Source organism: Gigantopelta aegis, chromosome 10, assembly GCF_016097555.1.
Source record: "Gigantopelta aegis isolate Gae_Host chromosome 10, Gae_host_genome, whole genome shotgun sequence".
Taxonomy (NCBI): Eukaryota; Metazoa; Mollusca; class Gastropoda; order Neomphalida; family Peltospiridae; genus Gigantopelta; species Gigantopelta aegis.
In genome coordinates this window covers 66,360,994-66,376,484 of record NC_054708.1, presented here as the reverse complement: position 1 = coordinate 66,376,484, position 15,491 = coordinate 66,360,994, and the positions used below count along the sequence as shown (strand labels likewise).

Genomic DNA, 15,491 nt, shown 5'->3' with positions numbered 1-15,491 from the left:
GCTGTGCTCCAAGTTGTGATACCTGTCTCTGGCTGTAAATCCAAACGAGTCAAACTCGCCCTCCGGCGTCAGCAGAATGGACGTTGGTATCTTCTGATTCACCACTCCCGGGTCCCCTCCCTCCCAGTTCCTCATCATGTGAACATTATCCGGATCACGGGTAAAACTTAAGGCATATCCACTGTACGTTGTTCCAAAATCAATAGCAACGACAACGAAATAGCTCTGCTGTCTTGGTGATGCCGACAGCGATGCTGTTACAGCTTCAAGGGGAATACATTCAGAAAACAGCGCTTCTTGTTTAGCTAGTCGTTCGTGTGCATCTGGTGAATGAACGATTACAGGTTGTGACTGGACAGTTGTATTTGGAGAATGAAGAGCTACAGATGATGAATGATTGTAGACTGAAGGAGTGCTGCCAAGGTCTGAATGCTGTGAAACACTAATTGATTGCTGATGATCATTAACGTCTTTGCCACCTTTTTTGTGCTTATTTTTATTGTTGGAACTGTTGCTACTACCGCTGCTGCTACTGGAACTGGACTTAGATAAACCTGTTTTTGATGACTTATCCTTGTGCTTAGAATCTTTTGATGTTTTACTTGATGTTGGTATTTTAATTTGAGCAGTGATGACATCTTCCTTGTCCACTGAAACACGGTTTGTCTCGTCTGCTTGTGCAATTTGTACATCACGATCACTAACGTCATCTGTGCTGGTTTCTAATGGTAAGTTACCTTCGGCATTATTGGTGATGTAGATTACTCCAGGAGCTTTATCCGGGGAACTTGAAGCAGAATCAATATCACAACTGAGAATATCCTTTGAACTAGTATCAGTATTCAGAGTCAGTGTGTTTAATCCACTTGGTAAAGAACCTGTAATGACATCAGTTGTATTTTCGACAAGGGATTTTACATTCATTTTAGAACTGACTTTTTCATCATCATTTTTGGAATTTTCCAATTTATCTAACTCTAAAGACGCATCTATTTCAATCATTTCTTTATCTGTGTTTTTGTCACCTTCAGAAAAGCTTTTTGACTTTGAAGATTTTTTGTTGCGTTTTTCTTTTTTGTCAGTAGATTTGCTTCTGAATTTCCGTTTGGGTTTCATAGGAGTTTCAATTGCTGGAGTACGCCTATTGCTGCCCCCAACATCTCCACTCGTGTTTTGGTTGTCATCATCTGGAAATATTTTGTGTTTGATCTTACTTAGCATGCTGCTCATTCTGTTTTTATGGTGCTTGCTCTTGGGTGTGTCACGCAACTCTGCATCGCTCGTCGAGGACGTATGGCTAGTGTTTTTATCATTTCCAGTTTTGTCATCAGACGATGACGAAACATCCACCACTTTCTCTGTTAACTGTTCTTCTTTACTGTCGCCATCACATTCTCCACGTGGATCAGTAGACATATCTCCAATAGTTGTTTTAGCATCATGGCCAGCAGTAGAAGATCCTTTTTCTGGATCAGCAACATATGGTAGGTCTTTGTGATCAGCAACAGAAGGTAGGTCTTTGTGATCACCAACAGACGGTAGGTCTTTGTGATCAGCAACAGATGGTAGGTCTTTGTGATCAGCAAAAGAGGACAATTCGTGTTGATCGGCAACAGTGGGAAGTTCTTTCTGATCGGTAGCAAATGACAGCTCTTTCTGACCAGATGGCAATTCATTCTGGCCAGAACCAGACAGGCGTTCCTCGAGACCCGAATCAAGAAATATTTCTTCTTTATAATCAGGTGAGACCTCTGAGCCATGATCTGATGTAACACTGTCGGGTTTAGTTATTACGCTATTGATATGGCCCAAGTCATCAGTACACTGCTTTTCACCAACTGTAATATCTGGAATCATACCAATGACATTGGATGGCATTTCAGATGTAACATCTTTCTGGTCTTGTGTCATGCTGGCAGTGCTTGGCAGTGTACACGTGTTGTTTTCAGGGCTACTTACTTCAATAGTTGCTTCAAAGATGTTGTCTTTAGGCAGTTCACTAGACTCATCCTCTGAAGTCGTGAGTGTGCGGCATGTAGTATTATTTGAATTAGAAGTGTTAGTTCCACCCGAAAGAGACGATGCATTCATTTCTGCAGCATCTGTTGAAGGTGTGTCTGTATCCTTGTGTTCCACGATGTTTCCCTCGGGCTTTAATTCTTGGGGATCATCTATGCAAATCCCATTTACCGGAATTCTCGAATCTTCAGGCATTTTTCTTTTTCTTTTCTTGCTATCATCATCAGAAGTACTTTCGGATTCTGTGGACGTATCCGTGTCATCGTCATTTGGTAAATAAACCTTCGCCTGCTTTAATGGCAGTTCTGCCAGATGAATATCCGCCGCAGATGGAAACGTGACAGTTTCTGAACGAGAATCAGATCCAATGTTATCAATGTTATCACTAGTATCTGATGCCGAAGTTATGATAACGACTATATTTGGCGTTTCGTATTTTATAACAACAGATGCTTCGCCGGACAAGTTAAGTTCTTCTGGTTGAGCATTATCAGTACCTTTTCCAGTGCTAGCATCGAGACCAGTAGTTTCACTTGCAGTAGCTTCTCCTATTGTACCTTCATCTGCAGTAGCTTCTCCTATTGTACCTTCATCTGCAGTAGCGTTATCGTGTTCATCTGATACAATATGTTCGCTTTCTGAGCTAACATTCATAAACGATGTTGGCTTCGTTTCTATAGTGATCTCACAACGATCTTCAGCATCCATTACTCTGAGTTTGTTATTAACGTCATCTTTGGTCATACGGACATCACCAATAGTCACACTATCTGTGCTATCTTCAGGGCATGACGTTGTCGCGTCTGCGTCTTTCTCCTTGGTAGTAGAACCAGAAACTGAGTAATTTGGTATCTCTGCTGCTTCTTTAGCATCTATGACAACGGCAGGTCCGAACTCTAAATGGCCACGCTCTCCAGTTGGCAATGTAGCAACACTTGGGTCTGGTATGCTGGTCTTTATGACGGCCGGGTCATCATCTAACGTCTCTCCGTTCACCTCTGTATACTTGCTAATTGTGTTATCGTCCACGCAAGTGGCCATGCCTGTAAGAGATAAAACAAACTCGGCCCATAAGCGCTTTAAGTCATTGTTATAAGGTCTTAACCCAACAAGATATCACTTTGATGTCATAAAGCTACATTGTAAGAGCAGACACTGATTAGAGACGAGCATATGGTAAAGTTGATGTTATACATGTACACTGTATATTTGGCTGGTACAAGCAAAGCAAGCTTCGTTGTATCGGCTCCCACCAGAGCGTGTTAACGACTCGGTGAATAGGTGTAAGGCCACTACAACGACGTCTTTCTCATTAACCATTAACACCTGACGCACTGTCCTGGACAGACAGCCCAGATAGCTGTGTCCAGAACAGCGTGCTTGAACCTTAATTGGATATAAGCACGAAACTAACTATAAACTAATGAACGAATAAATAGCTAAGCTGGAGACATTGCTAAATGCCTTTGTTTGTACTTTAGTTGTATGAAACGCATGTAGACTGGTATAATACACAGAATGCGGTACGGGTTTTGGGGTCTAGGTGCGCTTCTTTTACTGATCTAGGTGATTTCAGTTACATGGTTGTTTCTGTGTTTCTCGAGGTTTCTGATGTTGCTTTTTGTTTTGTTTTGTTTTTCTTACTTTTTTGGAGGGTTGGGGTGGGGAAGGTTAAGGGGCGATGGTGGGTTTTTTTTTTACTAATACAAACGGGTGCATAGATTAGTATCACAGAGTATTACTATATGTTTGACATTGGTTGGGTGATTGTCGGCTTTTTGTTTGTTTGTTTGGATTGGGTACAAGTTTGCCAACTTACTAGGTCCTCTCCTATACAACTACAATATAATACTAATGGCAAAAATACATCATAATAATGTATACATATATGTACATATAAAATGTATATAAAAATATATTTCCATAACAATCAAATTGAGGATATACCACAGGATATGCGATTTTGAAACAAACGTGAGATACGCGAAAAGTAGCAAAGATAATACATGTGCAATCAAACCATTAGCCTCGGGTATAGCATTTACATGCTCATGTGTCGCTAGAGCTTCAAGCATCCATTAGACTCTTTGTAATCGATACGTTGTTGTTCATAGTTGCTGTTGTTGTTGTTGTTGTTGTTGTTGTTGTTGTTGTTATTACTATTATTATTATTATTAGTGAGTGGAATGATGGGTATAATAGGTACATGTAAGTTCATGAAACATAATATATAATACAGTACGGGATATTAAAATGTTTTGTTGTGTTTGTGTTTTCTATTTTCACTTTTAATTAATGCAGTTTCTCAGAAACTGTAAATACTACGTCGGCCCATACACATACTCATTGATAAAGTAACATCACTAGTTATTTACTTTTACATACATCACCAAGTGTTAAGGTCATCGTCGAGTAATAAATCAAAGTCTGGACGTGTTACACCGCTGAGTACGTGTTTTCAAATGTAGCACATACCGGATGGAACACAGTACAACTATAATTTTGTGAAAATAGGCGGTTAATAAGACGTAATATACTAGTATCCAACATATAATATATATAATATATATATAATAGTATACAAAATAAAAATTACAAAACACCACGTCTAAAATCTAAAATCTAGAATCTAAAATTCAATTAAGCTAAAGTAGCTTATCTTTCGTTTGTTGCTTGAATAATAATAAAATACAGTTTGCAGACATCATTTTCAAATTATTTATAGTATTTATATTACACACACTTTCAAATTAGTTAACATAAATTTGTGAAATTACATATTTGAATTTGTTAACGATTATACTTTACCTTCAGTTACTACATGGCGACTTCTATCAACACGCAATTTAAAACACACAAAAACAGACGTTAACACAAAAATAGGACTTACAACAATTACTACTAAGTGTGACTTACCTGTCAGGTGCCACTTCGCATCGACAGTTAATTACCGTGAAAATTATTATACTGTTAAATTCTACCACAAAACTGGTTAGAAACACTCAAACAGACTTTGCATCCGCCCCAAGCCGCTGTCAGCACTAAGTGATGTTTGTAAATGAGGTCACGTGAAGGATGGACACTCCGAAACCCAGACTGTTCGCGCCACACATTCCTCCTGTAGCTCATTCAGTTAAAATATGGGCGAATTTACCTTTTTCTGTTTAGTTTTGATCATGTTAATCGCCATGAGGCGGAGAGGCAACTCTGTGGACATTCCCCGAGTTAAAACAATGCGAAACTTGATGCCACAGGTCACTCTATCTGGTTTATGCCGTCTCACGACTTTCGATAACAGTGGTGCCGTGACATCGATGGATAGGAGGTTCTCTTGGTCCTAAAGTCCCCTAGTACGTACTAAAATGGGTACCCTCATATTGAATTAAACAGGGTAATGACAGAGGACGCTCCAACTGTTATACACACGCACTCTCTCTCTCTCTCTCTCTCTCTCTCTCTCTCTCTCTCTCTCTCTCTCTCTCTCTCTCTCTCTCTCAATATCTTTTTTCACTCTTTCTCTCTCAATTTCTCTCCTTCTATCTCTCAATCTCTCTCAGATCCTCTATATCTATCTCTGTACCTCTCTTTCCATCTCGCTCTCTCTTTCATTCTCTCTCTCTCTCTCTCTCTCTCTCTCTCTCTCTCTCTCTCTCTCTCTCTCTCTCTCTCTCTCTATATCTCTCTATATATATATATATATATATATATATATATATATATATATATATCTCTGTCTGTCTGTCTTTCTCTGTCCTCTATCTCTCTCTGTCTGTGTGTCTCTCTCTCTCTCTCTCTCTCTCTCTCTGTGTGTGTGTGTGTCTCTCTCTCTCTCTCTCTCTCTCTCTCTCTCTCTCTCTCTCTCTCTCTCTCTCTCTCTCTCTCTCTCTCTCTCTCTATCTATCTATCTCCATCTCAATCTATCTCTCTTTCACTCCTTTTTTCTCTCTCCCTCTCTCTTTCTCTCCCTCTATCTCTCTCCCTCTATCGCTCTCCCTCTCTCTTTCCATCTCTCTTCGTATTTCAGTAATTATCTCTTTTTCTCTTCGTTTATCTCTGTCTCCCTTTTAGTCGAAATTTTTATTTACCTATCTGAGATATTTGTATTTGATATTTGTAAGGGGACATAATTCAATACTAAAATACTGGGAGGAAACAAATTTATAACCAAATTTGATTAATTTTCAAAGCCTAACTTATTGTGGTGTTTCGGCAAGTTTCTATATCATTTTATATTTATGTGGACTCGACATTTGTAAATCTGTGGCAGTAATTTGTATACCGGCAAAAGGAAAAGGATATATTTATGTTTAATACTTCGGCAAATTTTAAGTCCAGTGATGTCAGAGGCAAAATTCTACATATACCGATAGTAACAAGGAACTATTTTTGTGTGTGTATTTTCCCACTGAAAGGACATCACATACCACCGCACCAGTCGTGGAGCACTGGTTGGAACGGGGGGAAAACAATGAGACAATGTATGCTATCGACCCTACATCACCTATTGGAGCATTCTTCATAAACCGTAATGGCTACAACAGTTTCAGTAACTTCCCCAAAATGTCTGGGGAGGGACGTAGCCCAGTGGTAAAGCGCTCGTCTGATGCGCGGTTGGTCTAGGATCGAATCCCCTCGGTGGGCTCTTTGGACTATTTCTTATTCCAGTCACTGCCCCACAACTGATGTAACAAAGGTCGTGGTATATACTATCCTATCTGTGGACTGTTGTATATAAAATATCACTTAATGCTAATCGGAAAGAGTAGCCCATTGCATGGTGGTAGCTATTTATTGCTCCAACCAGTGCTCCACAACTTGTGTAACAAATGTCCTGGTATGTGCTATCCTGTCTGTGGGATGGTGCATATAAAAGACCCCTTGCTGTTAACTGGAAAGAGTAGCTCATTGCGTGTCGGTAGCGGGTTTCCACTCTCATTATGTGTGTGGTACTTAACCCTATATGTGAGTCCATAAACCCGTAATTAAAATGTGTTGAGTTCGTGCGTCGTTAAATAAAACATTCCTTCCTTCCTTCCAAATATCTGGACAGATTGAGACGAAATATGGTACAGTGCAAGGTTGGGCAATAAAACAAATAAAGGGCTATTTCTCTAAGAGCACCCACGCCCTATGTTGGATTATATATGATTTTATTGGGGTATTCCCCGACATTTTTTTTCCAGTCAGGAAAAGAAGTTACGTAATAAACCTCTTGACCACACATTAGATTGGTAATACGTCCGCACTTTAGCACTGCTTTCATTGGCCGCAGTACACCTAGAATCATCTGTGACAACACAGTGACGTAATTAAATACACAACTGCACTAGTCGACCAGGCTTAAGATAACTAACAAGTCTGGAGTTACGCTTGGTGGATCATCACTAGATAAAGTATAATACAAGAGGTATTGTAGAGCCAGTGGCCTCATTAGATTCATCTTTTTTTATTCATTTATGGGTTAATAAAATAATTTAACAGAAATTGTTAAAGAAATTAAACGAAATTCTCAACATATTGCTGTGTCGGCAGTGTTATTTCTCATGCAGGGCCGTAGCTAGGATTTGTTTCTTTTCTTTTTTTTTCTTCTTTTTTTTGGGGGGGGAGGGGGGTGCAGATAAATTTTTGGAACGAACGAGTATGGAAGGCGCAAGCCACTAGGGTTTTCGGGGCATGATCCCTGGGAAAATTTGAAATCTAGACGCTCTAAAATATCATTTGGAGCCATTTCAGGAAGGTTACATACTTAAAACGTCAATATCAATAACCAGTAATTTTGTTTTAGAGGGGCAACTGCCACCCACTTGTACCCCGCTAGCTACGGCCCTGTTATGTATATGCCAATTCTGAAAAGTGACCAGAAGAAACCCGCTGCGATTTAACAAAAACTGATGTTTTATAATAGCATGTACTTTCCATGGAAAGGGGATGGGACGAAGCCCAGTGGTAAAGCGCTCGCATGATGCGCTGTCGTTCTGAGATCAAATCCTCGTCGGTGGCCCATTGGGCTAATTCTCTTTCCAGTCAGTGCACCACGACTGGTAAATCAAAGGTCGTGGTATGTGTTATCCTGTCTGTGGGATGGTGCATATAAAAGATCCCTTGCTACTAATGGAAAGACTATAATATGTCAGAATTACCAAATGTTTGACATCCAATTGCCGATGCTTAATAAATCAATGTGCTCTAGTAGTTTCGTTAAACAAAACAGACTCTTTTTTTCATGGAAAGGACATGCCATTAACGACCTTTGGCATATAAACTGTCTGTTGAGGACATTACCACAATGTAAAGGCATCATCAAATTATAATTATTAAGCGAGAAGAGTTGAGCAGTAATTTTTCACATAATATTTATTGTTTTGGCTTCTGGCCAATCCGATGGGCAATGTAAACATCGCTGTGATTATCTAAACGGGTTAATGAAATGTCAAATAATTAGGATAGTACGTAAACACTCGAGTAACCACAAAAATGCCACAAACATGTGCTATCTCAGGCCACCTTGATTTAATGGTCTGGGTCCCGTTCCACGAAGCGATCTTAGCCCAAAGATCGACTTAAGTGAATAGGGAAGCTATGCGCTTAAGGTAATCTTAGGGCTAAGATCGCTTCGTGGAACGGGGCCCTGGTCATTGTAACACGTGGAACAGGTTTTTACATGATTCCAGTACAACGAAATCTACTGTAAATAGGAAACTGTACAACGAAAATGTACAGCATAACTATCCAACCATCCGTCCATCCGTTAACCACATCTGTCGCTCTCTGTTTTGTCTGTCTATTTGTCTCTCCTTTCATAAAAAAAAATTGTCAGGTTTCTCTCTCTCTCTCTCTCTCTCTCTCTCTCTCTCTCTCTCTCTCTCTCTCTCTCTCTCTCTTTCTTTGCATGCGTGTATGTGTGTCATTGTGTGTATGTATGTGTGTGTGTGTATATGTGTATATGTATGTGTGTGTGTGCGTATACGTGCGTGCGCGTGCGTGCATGCGTGTGTGTGTGTGTGTTTAACCGCACTTTCTTTTGTATCTTTTTCTCCGTGTGTCCATAATGTGTGTAGGAGCACGAAATAACTTGAATGCAAAATAGTTGTGCCATGGTAGTCGTGTCATCGGACCAGAGGTTTGTGTTTGTTGATATGTAATTAAATCAGCGATGATGTCTGTACTTCTATAGTCTGGTACGCGAGAAAAATTACATACTTGCACAAACCAATGTTAGGAATGTTTTGGTCAATGTTGCGCTACCGACATGCACATAAATCAAAGCAGTGATGACGCGGGACAGAGAATTATAAATGGTAGAAACCAGACACAGGTCACAGCTTCCCCGTACAAATGTCACATGCTTCAGACAGGTAGCCGCACACCAGATATTATCTGAGTGAGTAAAAGTTCGAGGTGCAGCCAGTTTCATCCCATAGTTGAGGCTACCAGTCCTGTCATTGGTGTCAACCATGAGAGTGTTTGTTGTGATAAAATGTTAGTTCATCTGGCCAGTAAATTCTTGTAATTTAATTTGAACTAGTGTCAATGTACCAGCTACCAATGTGCTTAAAACATGCGCGGGGTCCTACTAAAACGATTTTTTGCGTGGAACTAGGGTAGTCATAGACGCTGCCCGTTTTGTCTGACATGAGCAGCTTAACCCCCATTTTATATATATATATATATACACACTTCAAAGGTAAAGGGTGATAGTATTTATATCTATGGTGTATAATATTATGTCGACTAATACGCTACATGTAGACGTTTTAGCCACATATGTTACTATCAATCTAATTAAAATTAGCTCCACTATTACATGTCATCCAGCCACCAGCCAGTTGGAGCTCATTTCCACCAATCAAAACCTTACTTGCAGAATCCTGCCAGTGATTTAAAACTAACAACACTGCATAGTCCCCAATGTCCAGTAACATTTCGTCTGTAAATAATAATTTAAATATTGACCAATCACACTTCGCCTTTTATAACGTTATTTGGGAGCATACAAATTCTAAAAATATCGGGCGAGTCTATTTTAGTGGCCGCAGTACAGCGAACCATATCAATACGTACGGGGTGGGTTATCAGTCTTCAATTTTACATTAAAAATTATTTATTTATTTATAAAAAAAAAAAAAAAAAAAAAAAATCAGTCTTCAGTTTTACATTACAAATTATTTATTTTATAAAATAAAACATGTTTTAAGGCATTCGTAATTCACACGAAACATGTCGTATACCCTCAGGATAATTCGGAATGTTTTCAAATTATTTTTAAATCACTGGCAGGATTCTGCAAGTAAGGTTTTGATTGGGGGACATGAGCTCCAACTGACTGGTGTTAGATCCACATGTAATAGTGGAGCTAATTTTAATTAGATTGTGTTACTATTGTCGCCTATGGGGTTTGATTTGATGGTATGCACCCTACAGACAGACCAGTACGATCGGGGTAGGCAATGGGCGGTCGCTGAAAACTAATCTTCACAAGCAACGATTACATTTTGAGACGAATAACATAGCTCCTTTCGCATTATTATTATTATTATTACTATTACTATTATTATTACTATTCTAACATATTAGTGAATCGGAAACACGCAACAGCTTTCGGTTAGAGTATGTAAAGTGGTCTAAACGATGTCTGTGTTTACAGAAATACTTTGCACAGTCTCGTAGAATAGCTGCTGAATATTAATTTTCCCGTGAGGGGGCGCGCCAGAACTATTGAACTTTGAATAACACACGAAACACGGCTGCATCGCAAATGTAGCCTGAAATCAGCAAGTCAATGAATGATATGTGATTTTGTCATAAAATTTTAAAGCTTAAAAAGAAAGGAACCTTAGAAAGTTGAACTTGAGTCTGTCTCCAATCATAACCCTACGGACCTAATAAGACCAATTTGATGTCTATTTCCTAACACTAACCTCAGACTACCAACTGCTACCAGGACATAAGCCAACTTTCGCGTGAAAGATCACGACTTATACGACCATCCAGTTGCTAGTCTTAGCGCTCTTACACCTCGATTCTCGTCCTATAAACCATTAGTTGTTAATCTGAGCGCACCCGTCGTAAGTCGTGAGTCGGTGAAATTACAACGAAAACGTCGAGTTGGCCAACTTCGTCGTAACAGTTGGTAGACTGACACTAGCATTAGATTAAATCGGTCTATTGTTTTTCTTCAAAAGATGAAATCGCGTGAAAGACGATTGATGGTTAGTTGGTCCTACGTCTATCAACCCAAAATTGAGTTTGCGTGATCTTGCATATGACGTTCTTTGTAACAAACTTCGAACTACTTTTGGGAGATACGAGGTTAGAATGGGGTTTGTAAAAGTTATAAACAACTGAAACATCGCGAAATGAAAATACTATAATAACTAAAACAGACAGACAGATAAGAATAAGAATATTCTTTTCAAGAACATTTATTTTTAATTTGTAGTCACGTAGTAAACAACCGGTTCCCGTAGTAGACCGTGGCTTGTAAACAGCCACCTAAAACACTTCATTCGCTTCAAGCATTTAACAAGGTGTTTTCGCGAGATATGTTAAATTTAGATGTTAGTGAACATTGGTATCAAAATGCATCACCCCTCCCTTTGAGCTAATTCTGAATTCATCACAGCTAATTTCGGTAGGCCTTTGTATGCAGACAATATTCAGTACAAATGGTATACATGATAAAACATATTGATCAGGTGCGGATGTCACCGAGGTCCCGTGACCTCTAATTTGGAAAACGTTAGGTATTTTAGTATACGAATTTGTTTTATGTACTTAATATTTCTTTCATTATTAATCCTGCCGGTGACGGACAATGGATTACTACTGTACATGTTCTGCGCTACTTTTATTCCCCGTCAGGTGCGGATCCATGGTAGGGGTCTGGAGGTGCCCAGTCCAATGGTATTTCGATATTTGTTGAGAACGTCAACAATCCTTTGACATGACATCAACAATGCTTTGACGTCACGTCAACAATGCTTTGATATTGATGTCAAAGCGATACTACATACATTCCTCTGAATATAGTTTAACTTCAGAAATGTTTGACATTTATAAACATATTTATCTTAAGTGTATATGTTTTTTTAATATCTGTGCATGGATCTAATACTACCTACTGATAACTAACTACTGTGATGTTCTGTTGCATTATGTTCTTCAAAGGTTGAGTGGATATTTCAACAGAGGTAAGTGTTTGTTCGTTCGTTCGTCCGTTCGTTCATTCGTTCGTTTATCCGGACCGATGAAGGAGGAGGTTGGGTGCGTAGGCATCGGCGTAGCCAGGGATATATATTTGGGGAGGTACCCACACTGTTAATGAGTCGTCTTATGGGATGACAGGCACACATAAAAGATGTTGGGGTAGGGAGGCGTTATTGGGGTGCATGGCTCCTATGAATATTAATAAAGACTTTAAAAAATGTACGTGAGGTTAATTCAGTTCAGTTCATTAATTGTATCAATTCACTTTTATTTCATCAAGCTGAACTGCTCCCGAAGAACTGCAAGCGTGGGTCCAAGAGGAGGGTCTTGGAGGTGCTCCAACGCCACCTCAAAATTCCAAGTGCTCCGAAAAATCCAGTGTTTAGCACATAAATATAATGCATTTATAGTTTTAGTGGGTAACATGTTTGCAATGGTCAGCTTGACTGAATATTGTAGGTGCTGTTTTTAAGCATTGCACCCCTGCCTAGAAAAACCTGTATTTGCTCCTGCTAGTTATCACAATATAAAAACATTGCAAAATTACCATCACCCACCTCCCCACCCCTCCCTCATCGCCAGCTTCACAGCCGCGCTGTGACTCCTGCTCGATTTCACGCTGGGCCCGCCACTGTTAATAAACATATCATTTAAAAAAATAATAATAATAATAATAATAATAAATAAATAGTAGAAAAAAAAAGAATAATAATAATAATAAAATAATAATAATAATAATAATAATAAATAATAATAAAATAATAAAAATACCATCGTATATTTATTATTACTGTGCTCATCATACCTGACATGACGTGTGAATCATCCCGAGGCGTTGACGTCAGTCCCGGTACGTCATCCTTCCGAATCACATCCAGGCACACATATGGGGTCTCCTTCGAAGTGTCCATCCACGACTCGGAAATTTCTACGTAACTGAACGTATTCACCACGGAGAATCCGAGCTTAGGGCCAGTATTATCCATTGGATGATGGCGGTTAACCTCCGCTAGAGCTTCAAGCTGTTGGAGTACGAAGCTTTCCCTGCAAGATCGGTCGTCTGCTGTCGAGTTTGAAGATGTGGAAGAGGAGTTGGAAGAGGAGTACTGAGAATTTAGGCTTGTTGGTTCGGTAGAATAGCTCGATTTTTCTGTGGTATCGCACTCATTTTGTGACTTACGTGTGTCCGGCTTTCGCCTTTTCGTGCTATGTTTACGTGCACGTGTCTGACAGGACGCGTCTGCGAGTGTAGGAAAGCCATAGTCGCTACTTTTGCATGTCGAGCAGTGACTCACCTTCCCGTCCTTTGCTTTTTCGCTACTTCCTGAGTCTAAGAGGCCATCTCCGGAATTACATCTACTGTTAGATTCTTTGGGGGCGATTTCCGTGTTTTCGTTAGGTAGTGTAAAAGTGTGTTCCTCTAGTTTTTTGTTTCTTTTTATATCATCTATGTCATCTTTTTTCGGTGAAGTAGAGGAATTACTTGCATATTTTTCACCGCCGTCTCCTTCATAATGGGCTCTAAATACGTCTGTGCTAGATTTGCTACTGTAACAGTCTTTGGAGACGATTTCCGTGTTTTTGTTAGGTAGTGTAAAACTGTGTCCCTGTAGCTTTACGTCTCTTTTCATGTCATCTGTATCATCTTTTTCTTGACGCGGTGAACTAGAGTTGCTGCTTGCATGCTTTCCACCGCTGTCTCCTGGATCAGTGGATCTAGTTACGTCTGTGCTGGATTCCACAGACACCGTTATTGCTCTGGTGTGCCGTCTGCGGGGATCATAAAGGGAGAGACCCAACCTTGGAGTTCTCACAGGAGCAGATTCTGTGTAAGCGAGAGACATGCTCTTTGGCCTGTCATCATTATTGCGTCCACATTTAAATTCTGACTGGTCGTCTGTTGTCTGACCAGTAGATCTGATTTGATTTCTGTTAGTAGTGTCAGTTCCTCTTGGCGCAAGGTTAGCTGGGGAATGGGTTCGCAAACTCGGCTTTCCGAATGACCACTCCGCCTCTATTTCCTCATCAGTTAGTTTACGATACTTTCCGGGAGACTCGAAGTCTCCCCGGTGCAACATCGATCTTCGATTCAATTCGTATTTTCTTCGCACGGACATTTTGATCACTGAGTATTGCTGACACTGATACCGTTCCAGTTAACTTCCTCTTGATCAGTGCAGTCTTGATTCAAACATAGTTTTACAAAATAAAAATTGAATTCAAATATATTACACTGTTGAAACTACACATACATATCCTATATAAATCAAATGACTTCTTTAAATCTGTATATCTGTCTGAGTTTCTGTCTTCAACTCTCTCTCTTAACGTGGTCGGTATCTAAAAACAATCATCATCAGAAAAACTGAACAGAATGTTTTAAATATGTCTTGCTTATCGCGTATTTTTAAAAATGTTACATAAGAAGCTGGCGTTCCAGTCTTCACCTTTGCACCCTCCTGTTCGTTTGTATCTCTAAGCACACATCATATTTCACCTTACAGTAATCCAAGAGAACCGTCCCTCGCGTCTACTCAAGGTCATTAATACACGAACGTGCGTACGTGGAGTTTAACTGTATAAATTGTGTTTATGAGTTGCTTACAAACTATTTAATTAAGTCGGTTGACGGGGCCGTAAAGTCATAAAGTAATTACTTAACTCAAAGCGAGCGAGATAACCTCAGTTCCGTGAAACATGATATAGAGGCACTCGACGTTTAAGACAAACACTCGTTTCGGGCAAAATAAGCACTAGCCATTTTATAACTGCTAGACAGGTGCGAGAATATCTTGTGATGTCGCCTTCGAGAGGAATTGGTGACATTCCATCGTCCATGCGGAGATAACAATCGACATAAAGATGAATTAACGGAGATGCGAGTGTGTGTATACAACACGAAGTATAAAAATGTAAAATGTAGTATATGTGTATGTATGTGTGTATATATGTGTATATATGTGTATGTATGTGTGCATGTATCTATGTATGTATGTATGTATGCATGTCTGTTTCTCTCTCTCTCTCTCTCTCTCTCTCTCTCTCTCCTCTCTCTCTCTCTCTCTCACTCTGTCCCTCTCTCTCTTTCTCTCTCCCTCCTCCCTCCCTCCATCTCTCTATCTCTCTCTCTCTCTCACCTTTAAATTCTGACTGGTCGTCTGTTGTCTGACCAGTAGATCTGATTTGATTTCTGTCAGTAGTGTCAGTTCCTCTTGGCGCAAGGTTAGCTGGGGAATGGGTTCGCAAACTCGGCTTTCCGAATGACC

General features: G+C 39.8%; 1 protein-coding gene across 5 annotated transcripts in view; it reads right to left on the bottom strand.

The window, feature by feature from the left end:
* LOC121383315 overlaps positions 1-14,465 on the bottom strand; it is a 41,159-nt gene extending 26,694 nt beyond the window's left edge. For 4 of the 5 annotated variants that reach the window (XM_041513264.1, XM_041513266.1, XM_041513265.1 and 1 more), the window contains exons 1-2: positions 13,031-14,465; positions 1-3,062 (exon numbers count right to left, since the gene is read on the bottom strand). The exon at positions 1-3,062 is cut by the window's left edge and continues 57 nt beyond it. In XM_041513264.1, the coding sequence (XP_041369198.1) occupies positions 1-3,062; positions 13,031-14,342 (4,374 nt within the window). In that variant the 5' untranslated portion in view covers positions 14,343-14,465. Of the gene's footprint in view, positions 3,063-4,935; positions 5,054-13,030 lie in introns of those variants that run through there. The other variant, XM_041513268.1, reaches the window with a different exon arrangement.
* Positions 14,466-15,491: the final 1,026 nt, after the last annotated feature.